Source organism: Dreissena polymorpha, chromosome 3 (genome assembly GCF_020536995.1).
Source record: "Dreissena polymorpha isolate Duluth1 chromosome 3, UMN_Dpol_1.0, whole genome shotgun sequence".
In the NCBI taxonomy this organism is placed as follows: domain Eukaryota; kingdom Metazoa; phylum Mollusca; class Bivalvia; order Myida; family Dreissenidae; genus Dreissena; species Dreissena polymorpha.
In genome coordinates this window covers 139,608,605-139,628,152 of record NC_068357.1, presented here as the reverse complement: position 1 = coordinate 139,628,152, position 19,548 = coordinate 139,608,605, and the positions used below count along the sequence as shown (strand labels likewise).

At 39.2% G+C, this 19,548-nt stretch overlaps 1 protein-coding gene across 3 annotated transcripts in view; it reads right to left on the bottom strand.

The window, feature by feature from the left end:
- Window positions 1-3,509: 3,509 nt before the first annotated feature.
- The window catches only part of LOC127871664 (pecanex-like protein 1), a 69,892-nt gene continuing 53,853 nt past the window's right edge, over window positions 3,510-19,548 (bottom strand). For all 3 annotated transcript variants that reach the window (XM_052414787.1, XM_052414789.1, XM_052414788.1), the window contains 5 exons: window positions 19,124-19,290; window positions 17,568-17,646; window positions 16,523-16,797; window positions 6,441-6,747; window positions 3,510-6,205 (listed from right to left, as the gene is read on the bottom strand). In XM_052414787.1, the coding sequence (XP_052270747.1) occupies window positions 5,918-6,205; window positions 6,441-6,747; window positions 16,523-16,797; window positions 17,568-17,646; window positions 19,124-19,290 (1,116 nt within the window). In that variant the 3' untranslated portion in view covers window positions 3,510-5,917. The remainder of the gene's footprint in view (window positions 6,206-6,440; window positions 6,748-16,522; window positions 16,798-17,567; window positions 17,647-19,123; window positions 19,291-19,548) is intronic.

Here is a 19,548-nt window from a genome sequence, read left to right as displayed (position 1 = left end):
ATGATGAATGATGGAAGTTACAGTTCTGACAAAATCAGCCAGACTAACACACACTCACCATTGGTACAGCTCTATCAAGCTAACATATGGTGGGCTTTACAAAAGAATACACATTTAAACAATCGCAAACATATTTTTGTATTCTAATCCTTTTTGGATTAGCTCTGTCATACAATATTATGAATATAAACAAGAGGGCCAAAAAGGCCCTAGTTCGCTCACCTGAGAGGAGTCGGTTCATTCAATCTTTACCAAACGTCAAACTTGACCTAGATATTGTCAAGACAAACATCCTGGTCAAGTTTCATCATTATTGAACCAAAACTCTGGCGTATGGAGTGTTTTTGTAAGATTTGACCTGGTGACCTATATTTTGAGTTGACCCCCCCCTGACCAAACATCAAACTGTATTGTCATACAATATTATGAATATAAACAAGAGGGCCAAGATGGCCCTAGTTCGCTCACCTGAGAGGAGTCGGTTCATTCAATCTTTACCAAACGTCAAACTTGACCTAGATATTGTCCAGACAAACATCCTGGTCAAGTTTCATCATTATTGAACCAAAATTCTGGCGTATGGAGTGTTTTTGTAAGATTTGACCTGGTGACCTATATTTTGAGTTGACCCCCCCTGACCAATCATCAAACTTTGCTTACAAAAAAAAATATTATGACCAAGATTCATATAATCTGAAACAAAATTGTGACCTCTAGAGTGTTTACAATGATTTTGTATAATATAATGAAAATTTGGACAATCTAAAGGCAATAATTATGGCATTAATTATGTGATATATATAAAACCAATCTTTTCACCAAGTTTCTTGATGATTGGGCAAAAAATGTGACTTCTAGAGTGTTCACAAGCTTTTTTTACTATATAAATATGAGAAAACTGCCCCCCCCCCCCGGCAGCCATGTTATTCAACTGACCGGAACCATTTTCGAACTCAACTCTCATATCAAGGAAACAAACGTTCTGGCAAAATTTCATGAAAATTGGGCCAAAAATGTGACTTCTAGAGTGTTCACATGTTTTCACTATATACATATAGAGAAAAATGCCCCGCCCACTGGCGGCCATATTTTTTCACCGATCTAGACCATTTTCAAACTCGTCCGAGATATCAATAAAACCAATGTTTTGACCAACTTTCATGATGATTGGGCAAAAATTGTGACTTCTAGAGTGTTTACAAGGTTTCTCTATAGTCAAATAAGGAAAACTGCTCCCCCCCCCCCCCCCCCGGCAGCCATGTTATTCAACTGACCGGAACCATTTTCGAACTCAACTCTCATATCAAGGAAACAAATGTTCTAACCAAATTTCATGAAAATTGGGCCAAAAATGTGACTTCTAGAGTGTTCACATGTTTTCACTATATACATATAGAGAAAACTGCTCCGCCCACTGGTGGCCATGTTTTTCACCGATCTGGACCATTTTCGAACTCGTCCGAGATATCAATAACACCAATGTTTTGTCCAACATTCATGATGATTGGGCAAAAATTGTGACTTCTAGTGTGTTTACAAGGTTCCTCTATAGCCAAATAAGAAAAACTGCCCCGCCCACTGGCGGCCATTTTTTTCAACGGACCGGAACCAATTTTGAACTCAACCAACATATTATTAAGACAAACATTTTGACAAAGTTAAATGAAGATTGGGCATGAAATGTATACAGTGTTTACAATTTTTTTCTTTTTTTGACCTAGTGACCTTGTTTTTGACCCGACACGACCCAGTTTCGAACTCGACCGAGATTTCATTGGGACAAAGCTTCTGACCAAGATTCATAAAGATCGGACAATAAATGTGGCCTCTAGAGTGTTGACGAACAAATGTGGACGGACGGACAGACGGACGGACAAAGACCGGTCACAAAAGCTCACCTGAGCAAGCAGGTGAGCTTTAAACTATTCAAAGGAAATTAACTGTATTGAATGTGAGATTTCACATGCAAAAAGGAAACCAACACAATAAATATGGTCTTCAATCATTTTATTTTAAATCTTTTGTGATAACAATTAAGGCAAATAAGAAACTAATACCACATTCAACAACAGTTCTTAATATACAGACAAACAAATAAATATTTCTGAAAATGGCATTAGCGTTCAATTTTTATACAAACATAAATCTAAGGGTCTACAAAATGACATACATATAATGTTGTGAAATCTATACAGAAATTATTGCACTAGTTCAAGTCTAGATTGATGATTACATATGATATTAAAACTGTGATTTGAAAAAAATACTATCAATATTCAAAACAACTTAAATTTATCTACATTCTCTATAGCACTATATAGTACTATTAACGCACAGGTTCTGTCATCTAAGCTAAATAAACTTGATAAATTAATACAAAACACCAACTAAATTAGCGAGACGTCATAATGTGTGACAATGATAAAATTACAAAACACTGGTTTAAATGAAGTTTTTAAAAGACAGAGACAAAGTCTCATTACACAATATCATTGTAAGGTCCTGTTTGTGAACAAGACCCATTATCTTTACAAAAAAGGATGATTATCTACACTTCGGTCTGATAAGTTTATGCATAAAATGAATTCAAACAAATTAAACATACTGAAGTATGTATTTATATTTTTCCCTTTTAATAAATGCAACATTCAAATAACAACAAAAAGTACTGTAAACTAGCCTCTCAATAGACATTCTAAATCGGGACAAAATACTTATTTGTGAAGATACATGTCACAAATTAAATAATTAGTGAAGTAAAACTACGAAAGAATCCCTAACAGGAAACTTTTATTTTTAATAATCTTTCTCTTTTTTAAATACAGCCATGCTTTAGATAATGCTACATTAAAAGTACCACACTTGATTTGATTTAAACAATTCTAATAGACTGCAAAACTTGAATGCATCTTAAAGGCTAAAATCTAACATGTAAAGGGATAAGAAAACCATTTAAATTATTCTAAGATTGCATCTAAAGCTTCTATTACACATATCAATTCAAATACAAATTAAGAATGCATTTCAAATTAAGACTGTATTTTAAGCAACCAAAAAGGACAATTAATTTTAGCAAACAGTGAGTTTTGACAATTCACAAAGAAATCGTTCAAGCTTGTACAGCTGAAGTATGCTGTATAATTAACTAAATATCTTAGAAAGTCTATAAATATATCTGAAACACATTAAAGGAAAAATATTTTTCATCACAAATTTCAAAAGGAGGAAATTTTGCTAAGCAAAGCAAATGTGTGCATAAAAATGGTTTCCTTCTCTTTCTGTTCATTCTCTGAGGTAGTTCTGGAACAAGAGCTGTCAGAGGACAGCACGCTCGACTATTCGAGTGCTTGACAGTATAACGTAAGCCAAGTGCGGGGGGGGGGGGGGGTATAATGTGGGTGTGTGATCATTTAATAAATGATCTTTCAAAAATAAGAAAAACAAAATGGGGGGGGGGGTTCTGGGGGGGGGGGGGGCGGCATGGGGGATGGTTTGAGTGGAGTGCATTGTGGTATGTCAGGTAAGTGTTGTTTTGTCAAACTTTAACATAGATTTATCAATAATATGCATATTCTAAGTATAAAAGGGGCAATAATTCTGTCAAAATGCTTGATACAGTTGTCTGCTCTTGTTTATAGGTTGGGGTCATGATGGTAAACAAGTATGCAAAATATGAAAGCAATATGTCAAGGGACACAGGAAATATTTGGGGTAGTACACAAACTTTAACATAGATTTATCAATAATACGCATATTTTAAGTATAAAAGGGGCCATAATTCTGTCAAAATGCTTGATACAGGTGTCTGCTCTTGTTTATAGGTTGGGGTCATGATGGTAAACAAGTATGCAAAATATGAAAGCAATATGTCAAGGGACAATGAAAATAATTGGAGTAGTACGTAACTTTAACATTTGCACGCTAACGCTAACGGAAACGGTAATGCCGACGCCATGTCAAGTAGGATAGCTCCACTATATATATTTCATATATAATAGTCAAGCTAAAAATGTAGGTAAATTTCTGTATGTATACTAAGATTATTGATTTATTTGTTTTCATTGACAAAACTGGCATTAGAGACAAGGCACCATTTTCAATTTGGTATTTCTTCTTAAATGTTAAACTGAACTGAATTAATTTCTTGAAAATAACACAATAAATTAAGAATGAATTGCTTTTTTCTGCAGGTCATCAGTGTATGAAATTTCAGGAAACGCCAATGCATAAAATTGGGCATACTTTCCCCACAGTTCATACTCTGTGAAAAAGTCACTTTGCTATTTAAACTAATAATAACAACCAATCAAGCTATGATTTCAATTTGCTTATAATGAATAAAAGCAAAGTCATTGTGATGAGATTACATCATTTAAGTGAAAATAAAAGAAGTTTAAATAGAGCTTTGTCACAGACGTGACGAATACCCCCACATGAAGAGCAGATGAAAAGTACTTGAAATAGGGAGCACCATGCTCAAACTTGGCCTAGAGATCATCTAGATATAACTTCTGTCCAAGTTTGGTGAAGATTGGATGAAGACTCGTGAATTAGAGAGCGGACAACATGCTAAATGTTTAAAACACACTGAGTGACCCCATGACCTAGTTTTTGACCCAGCATGACCCATATTCAAACTTGACCTAGACATCATCTAGATACAACTTCTGACCAAGTTTGAAGAAGATCGGATGAAAACAACTTGAATAAGACTGCTGACACTAAATACTGACCGACAGACGGACAGACAGACAGACAAGTTCACTCCTATATACCCCCCTTAACTTTGTTTGTGGGGGTATAATTATTTATTCATTAATGCAATACTATCATACATATTAAAGCATACCTTTAGTATCATACATATATATATCTATTTATTCTCTGTGCAAAGCTCTTTTGTAGACAGTAATGCAACATTGTAGCAGCAAATATCACAGTCCAAATTAAGCAAACAAAAAATCTGACATTACACCATCATATTCACTAGAATTCCTGGTGCTATGTTCACAATAAAACTTCAGTTATTTCTGAAACATGTTAATTTTTATGCAGTCAGAATTCTGTTATATTAGATATAACAAAGCTGGATGTTGCTAAAACATATATTCCTTGAAATATTAAAAATAAGTTAATAATTGAGTGTTTTTTATACAATAAAACCTTTGCTCAAAATAAAACTTTGTCAAACAGATCAATAAGCGTTTCATTATGGTTAAAATATTGCGGATGTGGGAAATTTGTTATGTTTTAGGTTTTCTACATAATTCCCAGTAAAGTATTATTCCCGAGTTCAACATTTTATCATTTTATGCTGCATGAACATAATCTTTACTACAAGTAGGGACTTTATTTTGCCATTTTAGGCTATGAAATTACTTTTTTTAAAGCATAATATGCAAGTCAATGAAATGTCTGATAGACATCATAAAAATATCATGCTCATGAGCAAGCATTATTGCACAACATTAAGTACTTCTCATTACATTACATCTCATCCAGTCTATCATGGAAATGCTGATTCAGTCATATTTTCTTTGGGAATGTTAACTGAAGGAAATGACGTCTTGCTGGTAGAAACTGGAATAAACTTAGCAACACTAAACACCACATTATCATTTGGAATTGTGGGATAGCCTTGGCCACTGCACCCATTCAAAGAACCTGCACATTTAACTATGCATTGATTGTCATTCAGAAAAAAGGATAGCGCAGACTTACACCAGCACACACAACACTTTATGTTGTAACCTTTGAACTGTCAGTATGTTAACAACTGTACCAACTGATGGATTCAAGCGGTCTGATTTCCAAACCCTTTCACAGTTCAGTACTAAGTGGCTACACACCTTCAAGCTTCTGTGACCCTTGACCTTTCACAATTCTGTACTGATTATCCAATGTGACCTATGACCTGTTACAGCTCTGTTCCAATTGGCTGCACCCCTGATTCAGACACGGGAACGTATCGGTCCCCAATCTGAACCAGCAGCACAGCTTTGTCACCATGGAAACGCCTCCTGGTTTCCCAGTCCCAGTTGGAGGCGGGCCAGCGGTGCACCACGGTTCCCTCCATACCCACTGCAGGGCTCCAACCTCCCCAGACATTGACACCTCCACTGCTGCGCCAGTCCTGCAACGGCCCTGGTAGCTCAGACCTGGGGCCTTGATTGAGACTGTCTAGAACACAGCTTGCATCTGTGATCTGAAATTGGAAAGAAATCCTTTGTAACTTAAAAAAAAATGTTATAACTTGCTTGTACAGATAAAATGTGTTTGAAGCAAGATAATGGGTTTTCAATTTAACACAAGTTCAACAACCACAGTATTAGAATTAATTCATACATTATAACCAATTAAAGAATAATTTAACAATCACTACAAAATAGAATAGTTACATAATATATATATATCTATATACAAATATAAAATCCACATACTTTAACTTTTTGATTGATTAACTCCTTCTCCTTGGGCTGACTTTCCCCAATAAACCCTGCCAGCATGACCAAAGACCGTGGCTTGCTGGCAGCGGAACTCGACGTGGATATGAGGCTGCCACGGTTACCCCGTGTCGTTAGGGCCAACTCGAGGGGGCTGGAGACTGGGTTTGTGGGGTTGAGACAGCCCCTACCTGACAGACCCTGGATGGTGGCTGCTGAAGCGTGCGTGCAGCTGTAGGGAATATCTCCCTCCACAAAGGCCGATCCTCCAGAAGAACACGAGGCACCGCAGTGGCGACGTAAACTGAATAATTGGGGCAAAAAGTGAACATAATCTTACATGTATAATTAATATAGATGATTCACGTTCTTGCCAAAAGTAATATCAGTTCTTTCAACAAGTTATAAAAGCTCTTGCCACAAGTAATATCAGTTCCTGCCACAAGTAACAACATCAGTTCTTTTCATTGAAAATAATTTCAATTATCGCAACAAGTAATATCTGCATCCTTCAAAGTACCTGTGTAGAGGATTTGTATTATTAAGTGATTTAGGTATTGCTTGACAAGCATTCAAGCATGCACATACCTTTACATAACAGATCAAAATTCAACAGATATTAATTTTTGGTCATCTTTTAACAGGTGATAAAACACCTACAAATTTTAACAAAATCTGAGTATTAAAATCTTATAAAAATCTTAATAAATATTAATTGTTTATTGCTGAATCATATGTAATAATTAGCAACATGCCAACAACAATCCACATATTTTACGTCTGACATGAAAATGACAACAGCAAACAAGAACAAGATCCTGCTCTCAATAAACGCTAATGACCCAGAGGAAGCCTAGTCAGTATTGATTAATTGGCTTATTAGAATATGTCTCAGTAGAAAATTAGGTCAATGTCAAGGTCAAAATAGGGTCAGGTAATGTGAGTCTGCAGAGTTGGATGACGGCATCAAGACGTTTTATTAAATAGTACTGATGTTCATCTAACAGTCAATTGGGTTAAACAATACTGTGGACTTCTGAAATAGTCTGAGTCTGAGTCCAAATGTAGGTAAATGCCAAGGTCAAAATGAGGTCAGGTCATGTGGGTGAATTGAGAGTGCTCATAGATAACATCCATGCAAGTATCAAAGCTTTGTAGTTAGCCGTATTGATGTTAGAAAAACAAGGGACAAAATTGTCACAAAACCAGGTTTTCATTGTGAAAAAAAAATCTGATAAAGGGAGAAAACTCAAACTGAACTTTTGAAATGACCAAAAAAAATTAACCCCCTTTGTAAGTTTGTTTTTTTTTTTAAATCTATTTTTAGTCGTGGCGACCTTGACATTGGAGATATTGACGTGATTCTTTCGTGGGACACACCGTCCCATGATGGTGAACAAATGTGCCAAATGATTTTAAAATCTCACAATGAATGACATAGTTATGGCCAGGACAAGCTCATTTATGGCCATTTTTGACCTTTGAACTCAAAGTGTGACCTTGACCTTGGAGATATCGACGTAATTATTTCGCGCGACACACCGTCCAATGATGGTGAACAAATGTGCCAAATGATTTTAAAATCTGACGATGAACGACATAGTTATGGCTCGGACAAGCTCTTTTATGGCCATTTTTTACCTTTGAACTCAAAGTGTGACCTTGACCTTGGAGATATCGACGTAATTATTTCGCGCAACACACCGTCCAATGATGGTGAACAAATGTGCCAAATGATTTTAAAATCTGACAATGAACGACATAGTTATGGCCCGGACAAGCTTATTCCGCCAGCCCGCCAGCCAGCCAGCCCGCCAGCCAGCCAGCCAGCCCGCCCGCATTCGCCAATCTAATAACCAGTTTTTTCCTTCGGAAAACCTGGTTAAAAATGCATTATTTGGGTGTACCCAAACATAGAATTTACAGAACAACTCTTAATCTGAAAGTAGGTCTACGAGAAGGTCAAATAAGGTCAGATGATGTTGGTGTGTTGAAAGTGTTCGAAGATATCATCTATGCAAGAATAAAAGATTTGTATGAAGGATTATTAAAGTTCTAATAAAAGGCATTATTCTGGGTTAAAAATAATTTGGACCATCTGAAATAGTCCAAAATAGGGTGATGTGGGTGTGTTGATAGTTTCATAGATAACATCATCACAAGAATCAAAGCTTTGATGCATGTGGTATTGTTGTTAGACGAACCTCGTCATTTTAGGTAAACAAAGAATTTGAACCTTTAAAATAATTATGAACCTTTTAAATAAGTTGAAGTCCAAAAGATGGCCTATGTCAAAATGAGGTCAGGTGATGTGGGTGTGTACAGAGAGCGCAAAAGATCCATGCAGTTTTTGGGCAAGCATTATTGATCCTATATGAAATGTTTTATCCAAGATTAACCTCATACCGATGGATGAATGGAAAAACAGACAGGCCAATCAATATATGCCTCAACCAAGCTGTAGATACCAGTACACAAATAACAAGAGCTGTGAAAGGACAGCGCGCTCGACTATTTTCGAGTGCTTGACAGTATAACGTAAGCCATCATGGAGAGGGGGGGGGGGGGGGGGGGGGGGGTATAATGTGGGTGTGTGGTCATTTAATAGATGATCTTTCAAAAATAAGGAAAACTAATTTTATTTTTTTTTTTGTGGGGGGGGGGGGCGGGAATTCTGGGGTGGGGCATGGGGGATGGTTTGGGTGGAGTGCATTGTGGTTTGTTAGATAAGTGTTGTTTTGTCAAAGTATGAATCAAATGTGATCATAAATAAAGAAGTTATGGCAATTTAAGCCAAATGTTCAATTATCTAAGTATAAAAGGGGCCATAATTCTGTCAAAATGCTTGATACAGTTGTCTGCTCTTTTTTATAGATTGGGATCATGTTGGTAAAGAAGTATGCAAAATATGAAAGCAATATGTCAAAGGACATAGACAATATTTGAGGTGGTACGCAAACTTTAACATAGATTTATCAATAATATGCATATTCTAAGTATAAAAGGGGCAATAATTCTGTCAAAATGCTTGATACAGTTGTCTGCTCTTGTTTATAGATTGGGGTCATGTTGGTAAAGAAGTATGCAAAATATAAAAGCAATATGTCAAAGGACATAGGAAATATTTGGGGTAGTAGGCAAACTTTAACATTTGCACGCTAACGCTAACGGGAACGCAGACGCCGAGGTGAGTAGGATGATAGCTCCACAATATATATTTCATATATAATAGTCGAGCTAAAAATGTGGGTACAAAATTCTCAACTATTGGTAGTTAAAACAAATTTTCTTAAGTAAAATTCATTTTAATTATTAAATACTTACCTGTTATCTCTAGCTTACCCCTTTCCAAGGGAGTTATTTCATCCGGAAAATATTCAAGCGCTGGGAATCGTCCACCTCTATAAGAATCCAAATCAGGTTAAACATAGTACAATGCAACCTAACAGGAAATCAAGAACCACAACTCATCTTTCCTTTACGCAAACATAAAAAGGCGATGAGCGGGGTGGGAGGTGGGACTTACCGATAACAGGTAAGTATTTAATAATTAAAATGAATTTTACTTAAGAAAATTTGTTTTAATATCATAAATACGTTACCTGTTATCTCTAGCTGATTTTGCAGCTGCGGCGGGAAGGTTCGCATATTTTTTCCCATCACAGCAAAACCCATATAGAGGGTTTACAGCCAGAGATAGTAGAATCAAGTCCTCTTATAATCTTTGTTAGTACAGTATAGTACTTAATTCTCGGATGGCACCAGTGTACTTACGCCATAGAAGAAACTACAGTTTGAGCCACTACAAGAGGACCCAACTTATACAAATTGTCTTGTTGGCACTCAAGAGAACGAAGATAAAAAGAGGAGAAGGTGGTCGGATTCCTCCAGAAAGCAGCTTGAAGCACTTCAGATAGTGGGGTCTGATTAATATAAGCCCACGAAGCCGAAAGAGCTCTTAATTCATGCGGTCTTATCTTAAACAGGGATAAATCCCTCGATGAAAGAGAAGAATAAGCTTTCCTTATAGTCGAGGCTATCCAACGAGAAATAGAAGCCGCAGACACATCGCCCCCCCCCTTTTAATGGAATGAAAAGTCTCTTGCGAGAACCTCGAATAGACTTTACCTTTTTAAGGTAGAACTTCAAAGCCCTGACCGGGCAAAGGAGTCTATCATCATCTTCATGTCCACAAGTTCTAGATAGACTTGGAACTTTGAAGGGTTTGGAAGCCATAGAGGGGAGTTGATTTTTAGCAAGGAATCCTGACTGACACAACAATGTAACAGAACCATCAGAAGAGTCAAAACGAAGATGACTATCCTCGATAGAAAGAGCATGAATTTCACTTCTCCGTTTGGCTGAAGCCATAGTAAGAAGGAAAACGGTCTTCCATGTTAGGAATTGTAATGAAGCCTGATCAAGAGGTTCATAGGGAGCCTTAATAAGGGAACCAAGCACACAAGCTAAATCCCATTTAGGAGCAAGTGTACGAGATACAGGACGACTAAGTTCCATAGCTCGAACAAGTTCTGAAATAGCTGGATCAGCACAGACTTGTGAAGACTTAGTGAAAGCCAATGTATGCGAAATCATAGATCTGTATCCTTTGATGGAACTAAGAGAAAGTTTCTTATCATCAAAAAGATAAATGAGAAAATCCGCTATTCATCTAGCAGAGGGATTGAGGGGATTAATTTTCCCTCGAAAACACCAATTGGAGAAGAGTTTCCAACGAGCATCATAGACTGCTCTGGTGGATTTTCTCCTTGCCGAAGCAACGAGGGTTGAAGCCCTGACAGAAAAACATTTCTTCTGCAAAGATTGCCTGATAACGGCCAGACGTGTAAGTGGAACATTTTTGGGTCCGCATGTAGTCTGCCGCTTTGAGACAGAAGATCTGACCTGTGAGGAAGATTCCTGGGATAATCGTACAGGAGACTGAGAAGATCGTTGAACCAAGATCTTCTGGGCCACCAAGGGGCAATCAGGAGTATCCTGCAAGAGCTCACCCTGATTTTTCCCAATATTTGGGGAATTAGAATGGGTGGGGGATAGGCGTAAGCGTCCAGTTGGTCCCATGCGAACGAAAGCGCGTCGATTGCCCACGCTGCTGGATCGTAAACTGGACTCACATACAGAGGAAGTCTGTGATTGTGTCTGGTTGCAAATAGATCGACCAGGGGATAACCGAACTTGAAAAAGATCTGGTTGGTCACTTCTTGATGAAGTGTCCACTCCGATGGAAGTAACTGGTGTTTGCGAGACAAACCATCCGCCAGGGCGTTGAGGCGACCTGGTATATATTTTGCCAGCAGATGAATGTTGAGTGTTTTGCAAAGAACAAGTAATTTTCTGGTTTCCAGATACAGGGATTGAGAATGTGTTCCCCCCTGTGCCTGGATGTAAGCCACCACAGATGTGTTGTCTGTTGACACCATCACACAAGAGTCTCGAAGATGTGATTGGAAATGAGATACAGCTAGAAATACTGCTCGCATTTCTAGATTGTTGATATGAAGGTGAGATTCCTGATGAGACCACAACCCTGAAATTATCAGACTGAGAGGTTCCAGGTGAGCACCCCACCCTTCCTTGCTCGCATCCGTTATTAGATATAATGACGGTTGCGGGGGAAGAAGGGGTACTCCTGCCAACAGAGTCTCCTCGTCTAGCCACCACTGAAGATGAGACCTTAAGGAGGGAAGGATTGGAATCTGTGTTAATAGATTGCCTGGAGACCATTTCCAACAAGCTGAGAGATAGTGCTGAAGAGGACGTAGGAAGAGACGTCCCAACTGCACAAAGTCTGCTACTGAGCTCAGGATACCGTTGAGAGAGAGGAATTCTTGAGCTGTTATATGAGATTGGGACAAAACCCAGTTGACCTTCATCAGAAGGTCTGATATACGTTGAATAGACACTCTGACCCGATTGATGTGGGTCAAGAAATTCATTCCCACAAACGTAAAGTCCTGTGAAGGAATGAGGTCTGATTTGTCTGCATTGAGAAGGAGCCCTAACGAGAGGAGCTCCTTCCAAGAGAATTCTAGGTTGTACAGAAGCAATTGACGATCGAGCTGGTGTAAGAGCCAGTCGTCGAAATACTGAAGAAGAATAATCCCGTGAACTCTGAGGTGTGATCCGACTGCCGACATTAGTTTGGTAAAAACTCGTGGGGCTGTCGCCAACCCGAAAGGCATAGACCGGAACTGGTAGACTTGGCCTTGAAAGGCGAATCGCAAGTACTTTCGGTAGTTGGGATGTATAGGAACATGGAAGTAAGCATCTTCCAGATCCAAAGACACCCCCCAGTGCAGGGGTTTGATGGATTCCCGTATGAAAGAAGGAGTCTCCATTTTGAAAGTTGGTTTGAGGAGATACATGTTGAACACTTTTAAATCTATTACTGGTCTCCAGGAACCATTTTTCTTTTGAACAAGAAAAAGACGACTGTAAAATCCTGGAGAATAAGGATCTTGAACCCTTTCTACCGCCTGTTTTTCCAAGAGCCCGAAAATGGACTCTGGAATATGTGGATGCCGAGATACCAGCTCTATAGGGACGCGAGAAAGTGGAGGCCTTTTTTCGAATTGAAAAGTCAGGCCTTTTGTCACAAGAGAATGAACCCATGCGTCTGAAGTAATTTGAAGCCATCGATTTGAGAAGTGGAAAAGTCTGGCCCCGACTGGTATTTCCGGCATCGGAGGTTGTGGCGGTAGAAAGGGAAGGGACCTAGGGCTGATAAGCAGGAGGTGCGCCCCTGCCGGTAGAAGGTTTGAAATTCCTCTGTCCCGGCTTGGGTTTGCCCTTTTTCCCAGAATCTTTATTAGAAGACTTGTGTGACAAAGAAGGTCTGTTATAGGAAGACTGCCTATTAGGACCTGACCGTGGATTAAAAGAAGGCTTTTTAGAGAAAAGGTTATTTCTCTTAGCCGTCTTGAATGCTGGAACTGCTGGTGGCCTAGAAGCAGGATGCTTAAAGACCCCTTGGCGTTGTCCAGAGTTGTTTCTAGCTAAAGAAGCATGAAGTTGGTCATCCTTGTCAGCTGTGATTGCTTCTTGTATCCTTCCACCAAAAAGAAACCCTGATGTGAGAGGAGCTGTTCTGAGCGAGTTCATACCAGGTTCCAACAGAAAATCTTTAGGTAAAGAAGTAAGGATAAGATCTCTACGAATCCTTAGCATCTCGGACATTGAAGAAGCAGAAGTGTGAGATAAGGCCAGTGTGGTCCGTGAGAGATGAATTAACAAATCACGGAGTTCCTCCGGAACAGATTCCGACCAATCACACACCATTTGTAAAATTGTCGCTAGCATGAAGTCAATTTGGTTAGTCAAACCTAATGATCTACGTTCCCTCATTTCCCAAGTTTCCAACATTGAAAACGGAACAGAAACTGAATTGGAACCACTTGGCATTACAAGAGATAGCTTGCTTATGTCCGGATCTGGAACCGGAAGTTTTGAAAAATCCAACCCAGATGTTGCATGTGGTACAGGAGGTTTGTAACTTTTACTACCTTCCTGGTGTTTTGGATCAGCTAGTTCCTTAGGAATTTTCCATGTTTCTCCTCGTTTTGGAATAGTCTTATTAGCTGATTCCAATGATTGAAGAACAGATAGAACAGTAGAACCAATGGGAAGTCGTGGGTCAGGACGAGCCGTCGACTTAATAACCCTGTTGGGATCAAATGTACGAAAAAGTTGTTCTGTCACAGAAATCGTCGCATTTGAAGACAGTTCAGCAGGTCTTGGACAGTAATCTTCACCAAGAGTACGAAACATCAGTTCATAGATCTGACCAATCGGAGCTAAATATTGATCCGTCTCAACATTAGATTCTGCATCTGAATCAGCCTCACTCTCTACAACACCAGCGGTTTGTATAGAATCAGCAGGAACAGAAGTGAGAATATCTTGTACCGGATTGTAATTGTCTGGTAACAGCGAATGATCATCCCCGACGTCAGTAAACTGATAATGTAAACCGGAAGAAGGTAAATTATCAGCATTGACCGGTACAAAATGTCCCGCTGAATTCTGTATCCATAGTGTATCAGGATTCGACAGGGTAGCTGTAGGGAGTACACGACTAGATACTGTAGATGATACTCGTGGTGTTGACACTGACGCCGTAGTAGTGAGATGAGCTCCTGAAGATGCAATACGTGTGGCAGTCAACGTTGGAACCGACACATTTGGCATGGAAACATGCGATTCCATAACGGAACACGATGGTGAACGACTATACGTATGGTAAGTCCGATGCTGTCTACGTGAACGTTGCCGACGTCCTCGTTTCCTGCAATGTCGAGATCTGGATCGGCTGCGCTGTCGAGATGTGGATCGGCTGCGATGTGATCGAGATTTTTTTGGAATACCGTCTCCGTGAGTGACGACGTGATCGCTTATGAGCGCCGCGACGATGATAACTGCTCGACGAAGAAGAGCGTGTCCGATGTCCACTCCTTGATGAAGACGATGTATTCGACGACGAATCGGATGTAGAAGAATACGCCGATGATGAAGACCGAGTTCTTCTTGACCGGCGATTGGTGTTATCGGTGGCAGGCCCAACTGATGACTGTTGACCGGTGACCGGACCGGACCGGACCGGTGACCGGACCGGACCGGTGATCAATGACCGGACCGGACCGGTGACCGGACCGGACCGGTGACCGGACCGGACCGGTGACCGGACCGGACCGGTGACCGGACCGGTGACCGGACCGGACCGGTGACATGACCGGACCGGACCGGACCGGTGACATGACCGGTGACCGGACCGGACCGGTGACCGGCCGGTCATATTATGACCGGTTACGTCACCGGACAAAGACCGTAGAATGGCGGCTGCCATGTGGTCTGACATTGATCCAGTCGTTCCATGATCAATGTCGCCGGTATGCATGGTGTGAGTCATAAGATCTGATGACGATCGACTGACAACAACACCATCTTGCCCGGTACCCGGTGACTGACAAAACCGCTGGTCATCCTTGACCAGTGGAGTCACCGGGTAATCAACGTCGGATGGAGGTTCGTTGCGTTTGCGGCTGATCGACGTCCTCCGGCGACCTGCTTTTGTCCATACGTCGTAAGCCCACAAATCGCAAACCGCACATTTGTTATTAAATGTGCAACCGGTACATGCCAAGCAAGTATCGTGGGAATCCCACCTTGCTTTGATATGACCACAAGAACCTCTATCCTGTAAGTTCATTCTGAAATAAAAGAAACAGAAAGAACCTACAAAAAAACAAATTAATGATTATAAATTCAAATAAAAAGTTAAACCACAAAATGTAAACACAAAGAACGCTGTCCAATTGACCTCAATTACTTATTGGGGAATAGGCACGAATTCCTCGTGGTTCACGTGCTCATGACGTCATGTACATGAGCGACGATGCAAACAAAGAAACCCAGCAAAAGCAGAAATATGACAATTACTGCAACAAAAAGTATAGAAATATAAACCGAATGATACAAATAAAAGATAAATAAACTTTATCCTTTTAAACTCCGCCAAAAACACAGTGAAAAGAACACATAAGTCCTGAGCCTAAAATAGGCGTGCACATGGTTTTATCCGGAAAGGAAAGATGAGTTGTGGTTCTTGATTTCCTGTTAGGTTGCATTGTACTATGTTTAACCTGATTTGGATTCTTATAGAGGTGGACGATTCCCAGCGCTTGAATATTTTCCGGATGAAATAACTCCCTTGGAAAGGGGTAAGCTAGAGATAACAGGTAACGTATTTATGATATTAAAACAAGAGATGTGTTTGTCAGAAACACAATGCCCCCTATTGCGCCGCTTTGAAGCCATATATTTGACCTTTGACCTTGAAGGATGACCTCGACCTTTCACCACTCAAATTGTGCAGCTCCATGAGATACACATGCATCCAAATATCAAGTTGCTACCTTCAATAATGCAAAAGTTATTGCAAAATTTTAACCAAGGTAACACACACAATTAATGAATGAATGACAGACAGACAGGCCAATACCCCCGATCTTTCGATCCGGGGGCATGACAAACTATTTTAAGAATATTTTTAAGGAACCTACCTTTGCCATGCATTTGTAAAGAAACGTTTGACATTGGCAATAATGAACTCTCCCCCTACAACTGAGGTGTACTGCTCATTGGTGGAGGAGTAGCTGGTTGTCAGTGGCGACACGTAGATAGGATAGCCAATTGGCTGGTCACATGAGGAGTTGATCATGTTACGCAGGGCCTGCTTGGCATTCTGGATGCTGCCACGCTCGGGGTTGCGATTGCGCAGGAATATCAACTCCTGCTGCTGGCCGGCCCATAGCCCTCTCACACACTCACGATTTACCTGGTGGGGAGACATGGGTTTGCCAATACATTAGCTATTTACCTGGTGGGGAGATAAGGGATAACCAATATATTAACTATTTACCTGGTGGGTAGATATGGATTTACCAATATATCAACCCATTACACTCAGATATGCGCTTGACTGCGTTTGTATTCCGTTAAAAAAAAAAAATTAAATTTACCATTCTTACTAGATTTAAGTTTTACGTGCTTCATTTTCAAACCTAAGACATTGATGAGAAGCAAACAGCATAAACCTCAACTGACTGCGAGTTATGCACAGGCTGCTCTTGATCATGCTGGTTGCATATATCCATTTTCACATTGCTAATGAGCGGGACAGGGTTAACGAATATGTTTGGATTGTTACAGCATGATTGATATGATGGATGTTTCAATAATTTGTTAATTTGTTTGATAATACACTTTCGATCATATTTATATAATTTAATACTGATGAAAATTTATTTTGGACCTAACATAACTTTGACAATAATTGGTTAATTAATACTCTTAAGATAACAAATGTCAAACAAACATATTCAAATGTTTGTGTATAAATTATTAATTAAACAAAAATAAAGCATACAATTAATGATTCAAAATTACCTTTAAAAGCATCATAAGCAATCAACTCATTGTGCATATATTTTCGGTTAAAAGCATCAAAGAAGTGAGCAGATTATCTAATTAATCTGAATAAATATCACATCCAAAATGTTCAAACATTATACACAATTCAAATGTTATCAACACTGATAGACCTACCTTGACAATTCTAAATGTGAGGAATCGTTTGTTCAGCATGATTATTTTGTATTCGTCCGAACCATCATCAAACACGTTCCTGGCAATGAACAGAAATATTTGATGTGAAATACAGAGTCATAAGAAGACTTTATTCATAACTAGAGCTTTGTCACAGACGTGACGAATACCCCCACATGCAGCATTGACACAGTATATTTTGCATGTTGTCTTCACAAAAGACAGCAGACACCATGCTTTATGTTTAAAACGCACTGAGTGACCCCATGGCCTTGTTTTTGACCCGGCATGGCCCATGTTCGAACTTGACCTACACATCATCTTGATACAACTTCTGACCAAGTTTGGTGAAGCTTTGATGAAAACTACTTGAATTAGAGAGCAGACACAATATGCTCAATGTTTGAAACACTCCAAGTGACCCCGTGACCTTGTTTTTGACCCAGCATGACCCATATTCGAACTTGCCCTAGACATCATCTAGATACAACATCTGACCAAGTTTGGTGAAGATCGGATGAAAACAACTTGAAATATAGAGCGGACACTTAATATGGACCGACGAACCAACAGACAAGCTCACTCCTATATACCCCCCTAAACTTTGTTTGTGGGGGTATCATAATATGTCAATCCTGTAAACATGTTTTGAGTAGAAACCTAACAGTGTATCTCATGAGGTAATCTCTTTACAACTTAGATTCGTATTTTAACACATTTGTAGTCCCTAAGAAAGTTACATTTAATTAAAGACCTTTCTTCCTAGATTCAAGTTTTAAAGGCTTCATTTCCAACCCTTAGATTCTGATGAGCAGCAAACAGCATAAAACCTGAACAGACAGCGAGTTACTCCTAGGCTGTTCTGGTTTTATGCTGTTTGCACATAGCCATTTTCACTTTTCTTCGGATGTACCTTTTCAAAAAGAATTTGCTTCATTAGCTCCATTCTATGGTTTAAGATAGAAACAGACAAATATTTAAGAGGGTATTTTCCATATATCAAAATTGAAGTCAAGTTGAAAACATGTATATGGTCAACCATTTGATCAGTAAATGTTTAGCTTAATCCACTTGCTTTTGTTTGTTTGGAATTTTTATGGTTTGTTAAAATATTTCAAGCATAAGTTTTACTTAGACAACTGACAAACAAGTGCCTTACTAAGTGTAAGCCTTCAAACATCATTCTTTTATAATGACTGAGATTTTTAAAACTTTTAACAAATGAAAATGCAAAAGACAAATCCGGGTTTTGCCACACACATAAAAATGCAAGACAGATCAGGGGTTTAGCCACACACATGAAAATGCAAAAGACAGATCCGTGTTTTGCCAAAAACCTGTTAAGCTTCTCTCAAAATTTTGCTAAAGGATTAATGTTAAGTCATTCAAAAAACACAATCATTACCATCTGCCCTTTGGAAAACAAACCAAATGCATGAGCAAATGAAATTTCTTCTAAAATACTCACAGCATCACACATGAAGTCCAAATGCGATGATTGGTTAATTTTGCAGACTAATAAAAACATGATTGACATTTATGCAAGCGTCTATTACCTGAGAGCTAGCAGCGATGGCGTATTGGACAAGACTGCATTTCTCCATGCAGGATCCGCCTCATGGGATATCACCAGATTGGTCTCGTACTCAGTGATTGCATCGTACAAATGCTTCTTGTATAACGGCTTCTCCGTCTCGTATGTATCAGATCCGAGAAAATGGTCCTGAAATGATGTGTTCATTATTTTTCATTCAATTTGCACAGGAAATAAAAGAACGGTTTCTTTACAAATATGCATTCGTTGAGAGAAATATTATAGTCTAGATGTCAAACCCTGATTTTTGGGTTGACCTTAAGTTATAGTACGCATAAATTGGTTGGCTGTATTATTATTCCCCAACATCTCTAGAACCTAAATCCATCGGATGCCACTTTGGCATCATTGAGCATTTTGCTAGAAATCCAAAATGGCCACCAACAT